This window comes from Bombus bifarius, unplaced genomic scaffold (assembly GCF_011952205.1).
Source record: "Bombus bifarius isolate JDL3187 unplaced genomic scaffold, Bbif_JDL3187 scf7180000008047, whole genome shotgun sequence".
NCBI lineage: Eukaryota > Metazoa > Arthropoda > Insecta > Hymenoptera > Apidae > Bombus > Bombus bifarius.
Genome location: NW_022884413.1, coordinates 2069717 through 2087193, shown reverse-complemented (window position 1 = coordinate 2087193; position 17477 = coordinate 2069717). Strand labels below are relative to the sequence as shown.

The following is a 17477-nucleotide window of genomic DNA, read 5'->3' as shown; positions in this document are numbered from 1 at the left end:
TGCGCAGTAGGTGACTCGGGGAATTCCGTTACGCACTTTTTCTTCCGTTACGAGAGTCAATCCGCAAGTGGCCAGTGGCAAAAGGAAAGGCAAAAAGCAACGCTAAACTGAAAGAAGCGGGAGAGATAGTGTTTAAACGTCGCGGCAAATTCTCCCCACTTCTCTAAGGAACACAATAGAGAAACGCGTCGTTCGATCGGGCCCGTAGTGTTATGTGCGTACGCGATGTTGAATGAGTGACGTAACCTAAATACAAATATCGCCTATCAACGAATAGGTTCAGAACAGAGGAACGCTTCGTTTAGTAAAACGACAAAAACGTTCAAATATACGCACACACTTTTGCTTTCTTTCTATTTCTCTCCCTTCCATTCTTATATTTTCATGTGGGTTAATTCGACTTTAGTCACTAAGAGATAGCTATTGAGGTATCGCGTTCACATTTCAGTAAACGCAGTCAACGTATTGTGGTTTTTGTGCTCTAACAGAAGCGTGCACCGGATAACTTGGATTTCTGATCGAGAGAAAAAAGAATGGCGGAAGATTGTCCTGACGGTGATTATCTCGGAGCGTATAGCCGTTTTTTCTCCGAATTTGTCGCCAGAGTGAATCCATACGATCAGCTGCCTGTCTCAGTAAGTTCGTATAACGTCACCGAGGCTGAGATCGTCGGTGAAATCATCAACGTGACTCTACAGTACCTCAACCAGACGTAAGTGAATGTACTTTTTAACTGAATAATATTGCAGCATGGCAGTGCGTGGGCGGACAAAAGACGTGTTTATTCGTTGATAGCTCCTATGGCGGCCGGCATCGAATGTAAACATAAACGACATACACGGTGTCCCAGTATCATCCGTTGCATCAGCCCCGAGAAGGGGGCTGATTCCACATGCCTGAAAAGATAAGTCGGAAATGTCGAATCAAATTTTTTCGTTTGAAGATTCATTTTCGAAAAAATCGAATTTGAAAATATATTAAGTACACGTGTGTTCAAACTCTATCTTTCCGAAAGACGAAAATGAAACGCCATACGAATATTTTCGATTTATTTTTTTAAGCTACATTTTCGATTGCGTCGTAATGGCTGGGACACTTTGTGTAATTACTCGCATAACTATTTAAACTAATTACCATAGAAGATTTGTATGGACATATTATGGGTGTTATAAAGAATTTTTTGAGACTTCACTAGCATCGTAACGAGGCACGACTATCATAATTATGTATATTACTAAACTTTGAAACAAATTCGAAAATATAGATACATCGAAATTATACAAAGCATTTACCGGAAAAATACATTTGTAAGTTACTGATATTACACGAAATGCATATAGTATATTAAACAAAAGATTTTTATAAGAAAAGATTTATATAAAAGAAATTACGCGTCACATTTTCATGTCATTCATATAATATGTTTAATCCTTTAAATACATATACTACAAATAAAATTCCTTTACGCGTCACATTTTAATTATTTATTATAAGATAATTTTTATTTATCCGTGTTTTTATATATTGTGTAGCACGTGACACGCAATAAAGGTAGGCAGGGCGCATGCTGAAATGACGGAACATATACGATTGATCCGGCGAATTTTGCTTTCTCGTAACTGTACGCATTTTCCGTGCGGCTTCCGTTTTTGTATGATAGGTTTTTTACCATCTGAAGTGTGCTTGCTTTCAGATTGTGTTATCAACAAGTTACTGTTAGGTGCAATATGCGTATAAAGCGCATAAAGCGATTGAAAACTTAATTGTTAATAGCTAATGGAATTTATATGGAATCCAAGTATACAAATATTTTGTAGTTCAAACAGTAACTAAGCTTTACGAAAGGCGCTTAAAATAGCGCTTTCCTACTTGGCCACTCTTTTCATGGGTCATTATCTGAAAATAGAAAATACGATATTAATATCTACTTTCATATCAATACCTTTCAAGACTATCGTTTCTTTTATTTAATTATGTTTTATATAATTACAAGGCAAGAACGTGACAAACGATAACTGAATAACTGATATAAATATAAAAATCTCAATAGTCGATATAAAAAATAAATAGTCAATTGGCCGTTAAAAATTTCAATAAACAAACTTATACTGCTATGCTCTGCTGCCAGTGAAATATGTATGCATATATACATCTATATATCGATGAGATCTTCCTCACATAGTAATTGATATCAGATGAGGTATGCATATCATATTTCTCGCAATATGTATAATATAAACACGGATAAATAAATATTTAAATTAAAGTTTTGAATGCTATTGTAGGATCGATAAAAGCTTGTGTATATGTGAACGGACATGTAAATGGAACGTACCAACACTACACCATCCTTTGTAATTTCGTACTTCCGCACTACTTTGTTGTTATCTGGACCGACTGAAACTGTCACTAAATTATCTCCTTCCATTGTAGTTACATTCTAGATAAAAACAGACAGAAATACGAACGGTGAAAAATGAAAAGGTCCACCCCTCTCTTTCTTTTTACATAGGATATTGCCAAAAATCGTGATACAAGGTTGCAACCGACATGCAAAAATAAGTCGGAAAAAACAATTACACTTTTTTATTTAAGGCTTCGTTTTCGAAAAAAAAAAGAGTTTAAAAATCTGTAAGTTACCCGTGTATTAATTGCAAATTTTGACCTATGAAACTTTTGTTTCTCGTAAACATATCTTCCAATTACGGAAATAAGAGATAACAGAAAGCAAATCGCGACACTGTCCACGTTTAAAATGCATCGCACTAACGACAAAACCGTCGTTTTAGTATTTATACAGGGTGTTCAACGAAATGGGGTGCACGATTTTTCCCGGGCATTCTTGATGTGTAATGATAATAATGTAACAAACAAATATTTCGAACAAAAGTCGATCTGTTTTGAATCGGTCACAAATTTCAATACTTAACATTGCCAAAAAATGCTTCTTTCTATAAGAAATCAAGGTCACACTGACCTTTTTAGTTCATCGATCGAAATACTACAACTTTCTGATGACCATGAGTTCAGAAATCCTGAATTCATTGATTCATAGGAGCATTATTGTTAACGTGTGAAATTTAATAGGGCGTTAGATCACGCGCTTAAGATAACGTTTGTGCTGTCAACAAATTGCAATAGTAAAAATTACTGGTCGGCTCTTTCACCACATTTATCTCCATTAGATTCTTTTTATGGGGATATTTACATTATCCGTTGTTTACGACAAACCAGTAAACTCTGCGGAAGAACTTTGTGATAAAATAATACATGCGTGCAGAGAAATAGATCCACGAAGTCTATTTGCTTCTACGCATCAAAATTTGTTGAAAGGAACGGGGCTTTGTGTCGCGGCAAGTGGTATACAATAATTTGAGCACTTATTATAAGTAGAAAAACACGTACGACAGATAGGAAGTCCAATGTGCAAATATGTGTTAAAAAGTTAAAGTGACTCTTATCTTTTATTGACTTGTAACTGATTCAAAACAGAGCAACTTTTGTTTGAAATATTGTTTGTTACATTATCGGAAGTATTTGAAAAATCGTGCTCGCCATTTCGTTAAACACCCTATATGGTGTTATTAGAGAAAGGAGAAATTGAACTTTTGATTGATGCGAGCAAGAGCAAAAAATAAAGTGATATCCTGCAGTCACGTCGTAAAATCCGTCCACGTTCATATAAAATACATATAAATAAACGCCCTTTTCGTAAGCGATAAATTGTCGTTAGTGCGCGGGGGTTCTAATCGAAATACGATCAAAAATAGAAGTTTTATACCTCGGATTTTTTAATTCACTTTTTTTCGAAAACGAAGCCTTAAGCGAAAAAGACTTATTTTTCCACGTAGAATCTCCATCCGGCCTATTGTGTCACAATTTTGGGGACGCCCTGTATATAAAACAAATCACAATTTAATTCTTTGAAAATCGGTAGTACTATTTATGTTATTCGAAGTTAAGGATACGAAGTCCTCTCTCAAATAATTTTTTCTATTCGTTTAATTATATATCGAAGAAAGATATGCAATGGCTAATTTATTTTTTATGTAATTCAAAGTATGTTTCAAACTTGAAACTAAAAATATTAAATTATCTCGATCGAGTTAGGGCGAGCACGGTATTTAAAAAAAAATATTACGAAAGGAGTGGTTGTACTTTCAGTATAACTCCTGCCGGCATATGTTCTTCGTACTCTTCGCCAAGAGTAAAGGTCACTTCTGCCGTACGAATCATCGTAATGGTGCGAATAGTCCATTTATCGCAGTTGTTCGATATTTCTAGTCGCGGACTGGACATGCACATCATTTTCCGTGGAATGTATGGTACACCTATAGGTGCATACAATTAAAAATAACTTAATTTCGATACTATACTAATAACGCTAATCAATGTACACGATTTCGTCTTTTCACTAATCTAATATGTAGTTTCTATTATGAAGTTCGATACAGCTCGATACAGTAGGTTTTCAATAAATAATCCACTAAGATTGAACGTTTTAATCCTTTATTTGATAAATGAAATATCCAATAGGTAGGAAAAAACGTGTAACATAACATGCATTATAGGTAAAGTAAATAATTATAAAGTAATTGTAAATTATAATAATTAATAATTGTAAAAATATATAGGTATATAATATATCGTGTAACGAGTGTTTGTGTACAAGCACGTGTATATATGTCCACATACTAATCAAAATTTCAATCTATACTTTTAATCGATAGCGCATTAGTAAATTAGTATATTACGAGTATACATATAACAAATCGATCGATTCGTATTTTTGTACGCGTTTTCGAAATTTTCAAGAATAAGCTAATAGGCGGAATAATTATTATGCGGAAAGAAACAGAATTTTATACATCGTATTTGTTTTTGCTTCCATCGTAAGCTAGGCGACATTCGGTTTTAGTCGCTTGTAACATACCCACAGCTTTGAAATACTCGTCGAGGTTTTCATTGCTTTCATGTTGATAAGCGCCAACGATCGATACCATTTCTCTCCCCTGTCGGTAATGCTCCGGAGACGATTCGTTTGCTGATGGTTCGGGATGCTTTCTCACAGGCTGCAGCGAGCCCTCGTCTTCCAACGTATCGCTACGAACTAGTTCGAAAGATTCCGATTTTAATAGATTTGAAACAGCTATCTCCTCGTTTTCACCGGTCTCTTTGATCTTCACGAAATGTTCATCTAGAGCGTAAACTCCTTGTTCTTGAGGTAAATGCTGCTCGAGAGCTACTTCTCCTCTCCATAGATTTCTCATATCTAAATGATACGCCGCATGATATGGCGGTTATCGGAAATGCGTATAATCATTTTTTCAAACTCTATCTATTCTATCGTTCTTTTTATAAATTAGTAAATTGTTTAATTGTCAGTAACTATTCAGAAAGGAATAAATGAATCTTTTCCGTTGAACGAATTATGACTATCTTCAGATTGGATGAAACGTACGATGAAAACGATGCATTTGATGTTTGCTACTGCATACGTATATTTACTAGATAAAGTATGAAACTGTATGAAAGTATGAAAGTATGAAAATGATATTTCAGTAATTAATTATTTGTTTACATGCGACGATAATAACGAGAATGGTATTAGTAATTATAAAAGCAAGAATAGATATCCCAATAGGTGTCCCAGATTTTAATGGACGAACGTTGTCGGTATGTCTATGCGTCTAAATAAGAAAAAAATGTTACATAAACGTAGGTCGTTTAAAGCTTTATTAATAGGTTACGACGAAAATATGAAATACGAAGGGAACAATAGCAAGGTTACTACGGTATATGCATCAGTAATATTTATGTTCACTTTGTTTATGCAAAAGTAATTAATTCTCCATCCCAAAATGTTCATCGTTCTGACGATACAAGATTGACAACAGCCAAAAATAGAATTTATTACTCTGCGAATGTCATTTCTAATTTATTTCATCTCAGTAAATTCATATCTTTCTCATAACTTTTTAGTAAAGCTTTAAGCGATCTATGTTTATATAACATTTTTCCCATATTTAGATCCGTAGAATATACCGATAGCATCTGGCCGTCAGAACCTAGGACACCCTGTATATTTAAAAAATTTAATGTTTTTTATGTCCCATTTCATTTCGAGTATGAGATGATCGCAGAAATGTACAGTGAAGGACTGTCATTCAGAAAAGCAGTTCTCTCAGTCATTGCTCAATGTGAAGCTACTATTTTTTCAAAATTTGATAATTCAATTACAATAAAAAAATTTTTTCTTTTCTTTAAATTTAAAACGAGATTGTAAAATTATTAAGATTATCTACAACTATCTTTAATACTTGAAAGCCATAAAACAATTTTCAACAACGCAAAAACATAAAATACATCATATGATGTAAATAAAATGTAAACTTTTGTTTATTAAATCAAAAACGCTGTAAGGCTATAGCAGAAATTCTACATACATACATATATTACATATAACCTCCAGTATGACAAAAGTTGTTTCTAAATGAAAATTTTAGGTACACGATACTTTAAGCATATTACTAATACGCCTATATGGCATGCAATCACATTGAAAGCTTTTGCGATTAAATCTACGATTAAAGTCACTATAAAAATGTAAAAAATTAATAGAACAAATAATATGTTGCGGATACATATATCGTTCGTACATTCGTTTAAAATTACTTTTAAAACAAATTATAAATATTTTTTATTCTTACGATTTAAAGAATTTCGGAATGAAAAACCCATGGTTATCACTGTAGCGTATTTTCACTATAGAAGATAGACTTTTGAATTTTGTTAATCGAAAGTTTCGCATGTCTATTGCTGTCAGTTTGCTAAGTACTGCTTCAATTATTTTTATGCTTTCTATGTTCAGATTTGTACTTGTATTGCGTAATTTGTTCTTTAAATAGATAATTATTTTTCAAAGTATGAAACAATTGATCTTGTTACAGATACTTAAAAATTATTTATATGTGTAAATAGAGAATTTTGTAACATTCTAGACAATGTCCAGCAAGTTTACAAGCACACTTGGTTCATCAAGTAATACAAAAAGTCAAAGCCATGTGCAACAAGCAACCGGAGGATTGTGGATTTAAATCTAAAGAACAAGGTATGTCACTTTAGAAGAACTTTAAAATATTGTTGTTTTTTATAATAAAAATAGTCTGTGATAATTCCTTTTTATCTTGCAGCATATACTTCGTTAAAATTAATGCAAGCCATTACCAGTAAAGTTAATGAAATATGTACTCGCTACCTGGACAATAGTAGATTAGCATTATTGCCACCACCTCCTTGTACACCACTGCCACAGATAACAGCAGGTGGAAGCAAAAATTGTAGAAGAAAAATGGAAGATCGCTACGTGGTTTTACATGACTTACATGGTATATTTGGTATCGAGGTAAATACAAAGATTAAATTTTTCTTAGCAAATATATACACGTAGTAAGCCTTTTATTGGAAAAGCATATTCCAAATTTTAGGATGACTCCATAGCAAATTACTATGCAGTATTTGATGGACATGCGGGACAAGATGCAGCTGTGTATTGTGCTTCTCATCTGCATCAATATTTAGCAGAAAGCGTATATTATCCTACGGATCCAGAGCGTGCCTTACGTGATGCTTTTCTTACTACCGACAGACAGTTTATAGAGAAATCACGGACACAAGTAAGAAAGAAATATTTTTGTGGAATAATATATCAAATATACAGGCAATATATCATTTTTATTACTTTTATCGTTTCAGAAAGTATGTGGTGGAACTACCGCAGTTTGCACTTTAATATTAAATAAAAGATTATATGTTGCCTGGGTAGGAGATTCGACAGCTATGCTGGTAAAACGTGACAGTGTCGTTCAATTAGTGAGTCCTCACCGGCTTTATCGCGAAGTAAGTATATATGTTTTCACTATGTTTAACATCTTGTTCGCAGAACATGATCGTATAATATTATGTGTTCATATTCTTGACTATGTATTCTTACTCGTGTTGTATATATGCCTGGAGAGGGCACCCCAGGATCTACATTAATGAAATGCCTATCGTGACAGTGCTTAAATCGAAGCCCTAATATTGGGTCTATAACAGGTTGAAAATTTGACGTTTTGTTTAAACATGTTTTCCCTGTTCTCCAATAATAATATGCAAGGTCAGATGCACAAGGCCATATTTTTTTTCTTCCTTGGAAATACGGAAGCCAATTTTCTTTTTCAAGCCTTTCGCTAAAATCGATGTAACCAGAAATTTCAAACTGAAGTTTTGTTAAATTTCTAACGAATATGATAGTGGATATGATTTTCAATCTATTCAGACGTTCTCTGAGTGCTAATTCTTGCATTATATTATCCCTTGGTGTCACTTGTTCCGACGTTAACTCGTACGGTCTATAAATTGGAAAAAGTAAATTTTTCACAGCTTCCAAACGACGATAAAACGTTTCTTCGTCAAGTGTTTCGCTCGTACAACGATAACCAAGTTCAGCTAATCTACGTGCGACATTGAGATTTCCCAAATATCCAAGGTCAACAAATGTTACTAGGGAATCCAAATAGTCTTCATAAGTTTCAAATTGTATTAGTCTTTTGTCACTATCTATTTGTGTTCCTACCGCTGTCATTTTTAATGTTATTTAATCTATAATTTTAACGATAAAATGTTAATATTTATTTTTTAATTAAATGATCTTTGCGACAGTAAATTTTAAGCTAGAATTTACTTTCTTTGTTTAAAAACAATCGACATCTGATAAATATAATGTGTTTTAAAAAAATTTGTAACAAATGTGCAAACGATATTGATTGTTCTTATTAGGATGAAGTTCAAAGAATACGGAAAGCAGGAGGAGTAGTGATGCAAAGCATGGGAACTATGAGAGTCAACGGAATATTAGGTGTTTCACGAGCAATAGGTAAGTTAATTCTATTACGGAACGCTTACAAAATAAAAATACTGTTTCAGTGCATGATTTATGTATTTTATTTAACAGATTAGATAAAAGAAAGTTGAGAATTGGAAAAATTTTATCATAAAATATAATTCATATGTTTCGTGTATTTTATACTTTTACATATATTGAAAAGTAAAAAGCATCGTTACTTAATATTTATAGGTTAACTTTTTGCATCTACTTGTCAATAATATCCGGATATTATAAAGCATTTTACATGATAATTCTTTTTAAAAAAATGTTAATGCAAAACAAAGAAATTACGCATTTATGTATGGTCGGGTATACATCGTTGATCGTAGTTGGTGTTTATGTTTGAAATTAATATTATTCTTAGTACTCACGTTCGTCGATACGTAAATGTGTATGAAGTAGAACACGTTAATATTAACTTTGCACGATTAATTTTATTTTCAATCAAACTTCTTCCGTTATTTCCGTAGTCGTGGTAATCAATTCCACTGCTATGAAAACTATATACACGTCGCTAGATGGCGATACAAGTATTCTCTCATAATCGGTCAATTGCTCGAAATGCGCGTTTTAAATAATGCGTCTGGAACTCTACGGATACTCTTACTTTTGGTAAATTTTATGTTATTCAATGTTAAGAAGGTCGTCATTTACTCGATGCTGGGAAGTTTATTTTCTGAAAGATGGACTTTTCCTTTAAATACGAAACAAAATAAAAAGGCAACGTTAATTATAGAAAACTTTAGTCTAAACTAAATATCAGGTATTTTAGGATAATTGGGAGATTATTCGAGAATTCTTTATGCTTTTAATCATTTTAAAAACGTACATAGCTTGTTTCAGTTGCATAGGATATCCTATATACATATAATATAATTATTCGTATACGTGTATTTATGTAAGTACGTACATATTTAAGTTTTATAGAAAGAAAAGAAATTTCAAGTGAAAAAGATAATTTATATAAAAGTTATTTAATCGAATAACTATGATAAGTTAAAAGTGAAGATGACCGTAAGGACGTCGTAGATGTTGGTTTGCCTTTAATTATTTTATTACGGATAGTTATTTTAGATTTTATGTTTTTGCGGCTTTTGAAATTCGATACTACTACTATCATCTTGACGTGGAAATTTCGAAATAGTTTTGTTACATATTGTTTATTTCTATCAAGTGTTTAGACGAATAGTTTCATTTCAAAATATTAATCATATTTAAAGGATCTATTTTTCTATTTTTATTTCGAACTTTGTGTAACGTATATCTATTCTTCTTTATGTATTAAGTACTATTATACATAAACATTACTTATAAGTTTATATAACTTACATTAAATATCCGCGGTCTAGTTATAGGCATTCGCTCGTCGCAAGGATCGATTATGATCGAAAGGTTCGTTAATTGGAGTCAAATGAATTTTATATATTAATTTGATCGAATAAAAATCGCGTGTTTTGTAAGGGAGCCAAGTAGGGAGAATCAACGTGTACTAACAGCTGGCCAACTATGGCTTAGGTATTGCGAAGAAAAGGAAAGAAAATATTCTGGACGCGTGTTGGGTATCCTGTTGGTTCCGTTCGACCGCTGACACAATAATACGTGCAATCATGCTTCGAGCAATGGACTCTTTACTGGGTGGCTTCTACATCGCCTGCCGGGAATAATTAACAGCCCATTAAACCATTTATGCTTCGCGAGGAGACGCGTGTCTCGAACGTTTGTCGTTAGAAGAATTTCGTTTCGACGTCGTAAAATTTTGATAATTGATACTTATCATGAAATTATATCTTATAATCGTTACGATGCTTTTTAACGATTCGAATCTACGATAGAAATTCGTAGAACCTTTGATCCTGTAAAGTTTGGTTAACAAGGTTTTATTTTATTAGACGAAAAAAATGTGTAATTATAACGAAAATATGAGACGTAGATGAAAATTTGTTACGCGATTAGAACTCGTATGTTTATGTTTGAGAGCATATTGTCGCTCGAGTTAGAAAACGTAAACGAACCCCGTTTTTGACAGAAAATGACATTAAAAAATCCTCTCGTATACATAGTCGCAGAGAAACTTTGATACTTCGAAATAGTCGATTTTTATAGTTATTTGGATCGCCACTATCGCATATTCTATTCGAAACTTGTAACTCTGCCTCAGCGAATCGGTGTAGCTGGTAAGATTTCGTCATTGACGAAACGACGAATCGTCAGAAACGACGAAAAGAAATAAAATACGACCCTCTCAATTCTATTCCAGCGCGTTGAGTGAGAAAAATTCTATACGATAGAATTACGATTATACTTAAACACGATCTTTCGTTGTTTACTGTTTTACAAGTATACGTACCATGAAATTTCGTTCTGTGTATTTTCAAGTTGCTATTAGATATATAGTTGAAAAGTTAGGCAAGAAGCCTAATCGAGAAGTTTCGAAGACGTTGTTAAAATGAAACGAGATAGCATTCGCATAATTAACGACACCCGGCTACCTATGGATCGGATTCTTCATAGAAACTTTTCAATTGCGATCGAGCAAAGTAAAAGGATAAAGTGGGAGAAAGAGAGAGAATTTTATGCCCCGTAACGTGTAGTTTTATGGAATTCAAGAGAACCGTTACAGTTATCCGTATACATGTAAACGATGCTTTTTACATCTAAAAAACATGCGACGCTGAGGCGTGGGGAATATCAGTATTCAACTAGCATGTATATATGTAATTAACTTTAATTATCTATTTAATGAATGGCGTGGCTAATTTAAATAATGGCACCACCATAATACAGACGCTTCCGGTTATTATAAATTTACTCAGGTTCACCCATCAGTTTACTACATCTATGAATGAAATTCTTTACGTTTAACAATTAAATAGATAGGAAGATTTTAGATAGCACCAAAATAGATTCGTATACATTTCGTTTGACAAATTCTGCAGAAATACACACAGTTAAGAAAATGTATACACCGATAATTAAAAATGTCGTCGAATAAGTTTTTACGATAATTCGATATTTCTTTTCGCGTGGTTCCAGGTGACGTTCAATACAAGCCGTTTGTAACTGGCGAACCAGAAATAAAGACTGTACCTCTAGACGGAACCGAGGATTTTCTGATTCTCGCCTCCGATGGATTAACAGATTACTTGGAACCGGCGGAGATATTGACTATTCTCTACCATGAAATACAACGAAATCCGAGTGAGTACATAGTTGCATGCTTGCTTGTTGCATAATATAGATTCGATAGAGTGTAAATAGAATTATCGTTAATTAGTTTGCGGACTGTGTATTTTCTTTTAACGAGATATAGTCGATTCGAATAGGAATCAAAGTGCGTGCGTACCTTGTAAATGTCGATCTATTTGTTTTATGCGTATTTTTAAGAAAAATCGCTCATAAAAATAATTACGTTCCTGAATAATACATTCGCGTTTTTAATATTTCTAGCTTTTTAATCGATTTACTGGAATTTATTCGTTATGTTCGTTATGTTAAATATAATTAAATATGTATAACGATCACTTTTATAAAGATCTTACGAACATCTAGATCTGAAATTTATCGATAGTTAATCTTTATTTTGCGCTTTATTTTGATTTCAGTGTTTGCGAACAAATTTTTTTAATTCGGTAGTTCGGAGATTATTTTTTATTTTTATTATTTTATTAATCTTAGTCCGTGCCTTTCGGCTTTGGACGACTCCCGGATTACATCTCAGTTACGAGATTAATTTATAAAAGGTATTCGTACGTAGTAATTGTTTACCGTTCTTTTCGATGCGAGTGATACCGACATTAGTGACGCGCGAATGGTTAGTCAAGAAAAAATGACAAAAGAAGCGAACCGATCTTCTTTGGTAAAAATTCGCGAATAAATAATTTCGTCGGTTTTTAATTACTCAGCGTTTAGAAAGTTAATTAGCTTCGGTCGAGTAAACGACGATTCGTATTGCGAACAGTTAATTCCATTTATTTCTGGGAGGGACAAAGTGGTAGCCTTCGTTCTCTCGAGTTTTTAAATATCGCATGATTCATACGAACGTCTGGCTGGCCTTCGTTATTAATGCATACAGGGTGTTCATTAGTACAGTTCCAGCTATGAGATTTATAAGGAAAACAGCAAAGGAAAAAGGTTGTGTTATTTTTCTACACGTACTATAGGAAGGAGTACAATTTTCTACCGTTATTTTGACACGTTCGATTCGTTAGTGGCTGTTTCGAAGAAATTAAGAGAAAATTGCGCATTCCTCAATTTTCGCGTACAGCGTGCTTGGTTATGTGCCATTAATTTTGTTGATCCGTTGCCGTGACACGGAGAAAATTTCTATATCACGAATGGAGCGATCGAAGCGAGTAATTATAAAGTCGTGATGGAACACACGCGTGCGAAATTATCGGGGCTCGTTAAATCCTTATTAATTCGATTAGATTCGACCAGTAATCGAAACCGTAAAAAATACTGTGCGAAATACAGATTCGCTGATTCTTAGGCATCGATATACGTTATATCTTTGTCTCTTTTTTAACGATTATCGTTTACCATATTTTATATTTCGTATCGATGTATTCACGAGGGAAGTTGCTGCTACCTGTTAAATGGTAACATAATATTGTCGACGATTTCGATAAAATAATATCCGTTGTAAGTTATACAGGGTGATTGGTAACTGGCGGTACAAGCGGAACAAATTTTTCGTTCGAGGCTTTGTTTTCGAGAAAATCGACTTTGAATTTTCGCTCGGTGCGCGTGCTCTTTATCGCGTCTCGTTATAACGGATCTCACTGTAGATCGTTGTCTCGATGGAAAAATTTAAAACAAAATTTTATTCCATATTTTCGACTTCTTTTTTCGCGTAGAATCAACCCCTTTCCGCTTGTACCGCCAGTTACCAACCACCCTGTATAAATAAATTATAGATTGGAACGTGGTTTGACGGTTACTCTTACTTCTTATTCTAAGAAGCATGAATTCTTCTTGAAATTCTCGAGTATTCAGGTCGGACTAAATGTGAAACTGTAACTTTTACGAAGGATACGAAGTTTCTATTCGTAAGCGGTCTTTCGTCACACGATTAACGTAATATTGAACTTTTTCCTTTTTTTTTTTCACCACTCTTTCCTTTATCGTAACTTTTTCTTTTTCTTATCGTCTAAGAGAAATTCTATCGTATCGGATACACCGGAGTTACAGGTATCTGTCGATCGCTGTACGTTTCTTCGAAACGAGAAATATAAAAACTACGTACTATCGTATTGGAACGTTGTCATAGCAAACGATAAAAGATATTATATAACGATTGAAATAGTCTCGGCCGGGGAATCGCGGAGACCTCGATATTTGTACAATGGTGGAAGAATAGGCAAAAGATGATTATCTGATCGCACGAGAAAGTAAGGTGAATACCGCCTGGCAAAGAATTTCCCACTAAAAAAGGACGAATCTCGTAATGATTCGTATTCTTCATAAGCGGCTGCCAACAAACTGTGTCCAGTCTTTCTTCATGGCGCTGTCATGCTCTGCTTCTTGTTGCTTCAGGGACGGAGATCGGTATAAATTGCTCGCCACTTGTTTCGTGAACGTTCTTTCTTTCCGAAGAAAAAATTTCTCTGCTTTTATTCTTCGTGGGAATTTCTTCTTCTCCTAAAATCGTCGATCGTGCTAAATACCAACGTTGCATCTTACGTCCGATTCTTCCATTCGAGAAAAATATATCAAATAGAAAACACGGTGGTCCCGACAAGCGGCGAAACGATACTGGAAAATCGACGATGAAACAACGACGCGACCGATAAAGTCACCCGGTAACTTTCAAATTCCTCGTTATCCGTCTATTCTGTTAAACGATCGGCTGTAAAATTCGTTTTACGCGAGGACAACGCGACTCGACGACCATTTAAACGGAACAAAATGCAGGATCGTTCGTTCAACTTTGCTAACAAAGGGAAATGGAATTGGACGTCGATTTGGAGAATCTCATCGGCAGAGTTTTCCCAATTCCGTGATCGTGCCGCAATTAGGCCAGTCGCTCTCGGCAAATTGCTCGCATTCCCATTGTCGAGATTCTATTCGAGAGGGTCAAGCTCTGGCACAATAGCGATTCCTAAGCCTAATTGCAGCGGCGTGTTGCGGGCACGTGGCATATGAACACATCGTTGCTCGTCGCTTCCTTCCTCGAATATTTAGCAGCGTTCCACCGACGTGTTTCAACTTGTAAGGAAAGTGTAACGCATTTGGGTCACCGATTTAGTTGAAAATTCCAGTTAGGAAGGTATTCCGTCGTCTCGTACGATCCATCGCACTTTACTTTACCGTTTCCGAACAAGCTCTTTAGCAACCTTAGCAAAGTGCTTCTTTTTCTTTTTTTTTTTCCCCCCCTTTTTTTTTACATTCTGATTAATAGTCGAATTATCGACCGTGAATCCGTTAACGAGTCGTCTTCGACAATTATATCTACGTGTTACGCGTAAGTCGAGTCCGTTGGCAGATGAAACACCGGTTGCGCTTTGACTGGTTGCAATTACTTACGCTCGAGCTGACGCTCGATCACGGACGAGAATTTTGATCAGACATGGAACACTTACTTCTGGCTATTTCGCATTTTCTAAGATCCATTAGATGGATAAAATCGCGGTGCGTTGTATGCCAGCATGCACGTTAATCAATTAGGTAACGAAAGCGTAGTCTTTGGCGCGTGCGTGAAAGTTTCTGTCGTTAAAAACTGGCTTGATCGATCGTTTTATGCTTGAAAAATGTTACAGTTTAGCATAAATTCACAATGGTACGATAAATCAAAACGGTATAATGCAAAGTATCGCTGGTCGCGTCTCAGACCGATTATATCTAAGAGTCGCATTTTCCGAGATACGTAAAATTCGCAGCTGCGAATAGAAAGCCAAATAACGTCGATGTCTCATCTTTGCGCCAAAATTTCGTATGATACATTTTGTACACATATAAGAGAGAGAGAGAGGGAGAGGGAGGAGGATCGTAGCCATAGAAAAAGTCCTGATAAATTCGATCAAAGTATCCGTCAGACTTCTTGTTCGAGCAAGTTAGGGTAACGAAGGAAAAACGCGGGAACGTATGGATCGGGCCTATGACTATTCGGTCGATGGGAAAAAGCAAGGTTGGTGCAATCGACGCAAGGTAGGAGAACCGCATTGCAGCATCCCTGGACGAAGCATGGTGTATGATCGAGGAATGAAATAAAATTGAAAGCCGGCTTGCACGGCCGAGAGAGAAAAAGATGGAAATGTCTGAACCAACATGGCCGTTGAGTGCATCCTAACAGGAAGAGTACCGTGGCACGTAAAGCTTTCTCTCTTAGGGTAGAGACTCCGGATGCGAAGGGAAAAATTGTCGGATTTGCAGGTGTTCTCCTACTTACCAAACTGTAAAATTTATACCGACAACTAGATTCATGTACTCCGACGCGATTCTAAAATTAACACGGCATAGTTAATATGCTAGTATTATATTATTAAATTCAATGCCGTACATACGTACGCATATATTCAGTATACATCGAGCAGCTTTAATATATCTCGTTTACGTGGAACGAAAGTAGTATCTCTTTCCCACTTACCTAATTTTTTCTTTCTGTTAGGAAGAAACGAAAAGTTATGTAAAGTTATGTAAAATTTATCGCGTTGTAAAGTGGCTGATGAAATTTATAAATAATACGGCAATGGGAGCAACGTTCGAGCATAGTCAAATTCCATATAAATAAACATTTTCGTTTCAGGAGATCGCTTAAATTCCCGTTCTTACGAAATGATTCTATCATTTATCGCTGTTTCTTTTCCATTCGACTGACAGATAGCCGAAAGAGGAAAAATAAGTGAAATATATTTCACGAAGATCATTTCCGATTTAATCGGCACGGGATTTAATGACAGAGACAGAAAGAGGGACAGAGAAAGGGAGAGAGAAAGTAATTAAAAAAAAATTGCCAGAAGCTTTTCAACTTGGCACGGTCTTCCTGTACTACCGAGGCTCTAGCCTGCGCCGTAGCTTAGCGACTACCTCTTCCTTCGTCCTCCGGCAAAAGAGCCGATGCCTTCGGATCCTCCGACCATTCGCTCGTTCGTCATTCGTTTGCGAAGTCGTCTGCTAGAAGACACGCCGGCAATTCTCACCTTCCTATCGGTCACGCATATTTCCTTCCGGTAATACGCGGTTGACTGTTCGCCTTTCTACCGATTTTGCCATTTCAGCGATTTTTTCGTCGCATCCTCACGATTCGCGAGGGAACTCGCGAACGAAATCCTTTCGAGTCGATAAATTATCGGTTTATCAACGTCGACAACGAGTTCTCGGTTAACAAGGTCGAGGGATAGAAGTTTTCACCTAGATGAGGGATAGAGTTTGCTCTTTAGATAGTCGTCGATTTCGTGGCTCGCTTTGGAAATCGTCCCCGTTGAAGTTGTTCGACGAATAAAACCGATTCGAACGACCGATTCGTTCGATGCTCGAATTCAGTGTTTCCTCGCGCAGTGATCTTTAGTGCTCTGACAGAAAAGAAGGAAGAGGATATATCATCAGCGTA

The 17477-nt window shown here is 35.3% G+C and overlaps 3 protein-coding genes across 6 annotated transcripts in view; 1 reads left to right on the top strand and 2 right to left on the bottom strand.

Moving 5' to 3' along the window:
• The first annotated feature begins 21 nt into the window (after positions 1-21).
• LOC117207964 (kinesin-related protein 4-like) overlaps positions 22-17477 on the top strand; it is a 63392-nt gene continuing 45936 nt past the window's right edge. For 2 of the 4 annotated variants that reach the window (XM_033448710.1, XM_033448707.1), the window contains exons 1-7: positions 22-712; positions 7002-7111; positions 7194-7405; positions 7488-7676; positions 7756-7899; positions 8821-8917; positions 11963-12127. In XM_033448710.1, the coding sequence (XP_033304601.1) occupies positions 534-712; positions 7002-7111; positions 7194-7405; positions 7488-7676; positions 7756-7899; positions 8821-8917; positions 11963-12127 (1096 nt within the window). In that variant the 5' untranslated portion in view covers positions 22-533. The remainder of the gene's footprint in view (positions 713-7001; positions 7112-7193; positions 7406-7487; positions 7677-7755; positions 7900-8820; positions 8918-11962; positions 12128-17477) is intronic. The other 2 variants (XM_033448708.1, XM_033448709.1) reach the window with 2 other exon arrangements.
• LOC117207968 (sodium/calcium exchanger regulatory protein 1-like) lies at positions 1470-9444 on the bottom strand. The gene is made up of 5 exons (XM_033448718.1): positions 9301-9444; positions 4934-5110; positions 4159-4331; positions 2336-2440; positions 1470-1896 (listed from the first exon to the last, which is right to left on the bottom strand). Exons 2-5 carry the CDS (start codon positions 5001-5003, stop codon positions 1837-1839), a joined length of 408 nt encoding a protein of 135 aa, XP_033304609.1. The 5' UTR covers positions 5004-5110; positions 9301-9444; the 3' UTR covers positions 1470-1836.
• Positions 7894-8825, bottom strand: LOC117207967 (cilia- and flagella-associated protein 299-like). Its single transcript, XM_033448717.1, has one exon. It carries the CDS (start codon positions 8624-8626, stop codon positions 7925-7927), a length of 702 nt encoding a protein of 233 aa, XP_033304608.1. The 5' UTR covers positions 8627-8825; the 3' UTR covers positions 7894-7924.

Coding starts and splice junctions, on each gene's coding strand:
- LOC117207968 (XM_033448718.1), bottom strand. CDS start 5,003: ATGGTATCGATCGTTGGCGCTTATCAACATGAAAGCAATGAAAACCTC. Junction 4,332..4,933: donor CGAGTATTTCAAAGCTGTGG/GTATGTTACAAG, acceptor ATGCACCTATAG/GTGTACCATACATTCCACGG. Junction 1,897..2,335: donor CAAAGGATGGTGTAGTGTTG/GTACGTTCCATT, acceptor TTCTATTTTCAG/ATAATGACCCATGAAAAGAG.
- LOC117207967 (XM_033448717.1), bottom strand. CDS start 8,626: ATGACAGCGGTAGGAACACAAATAGATAGTGACAAAAGACTAATACAA.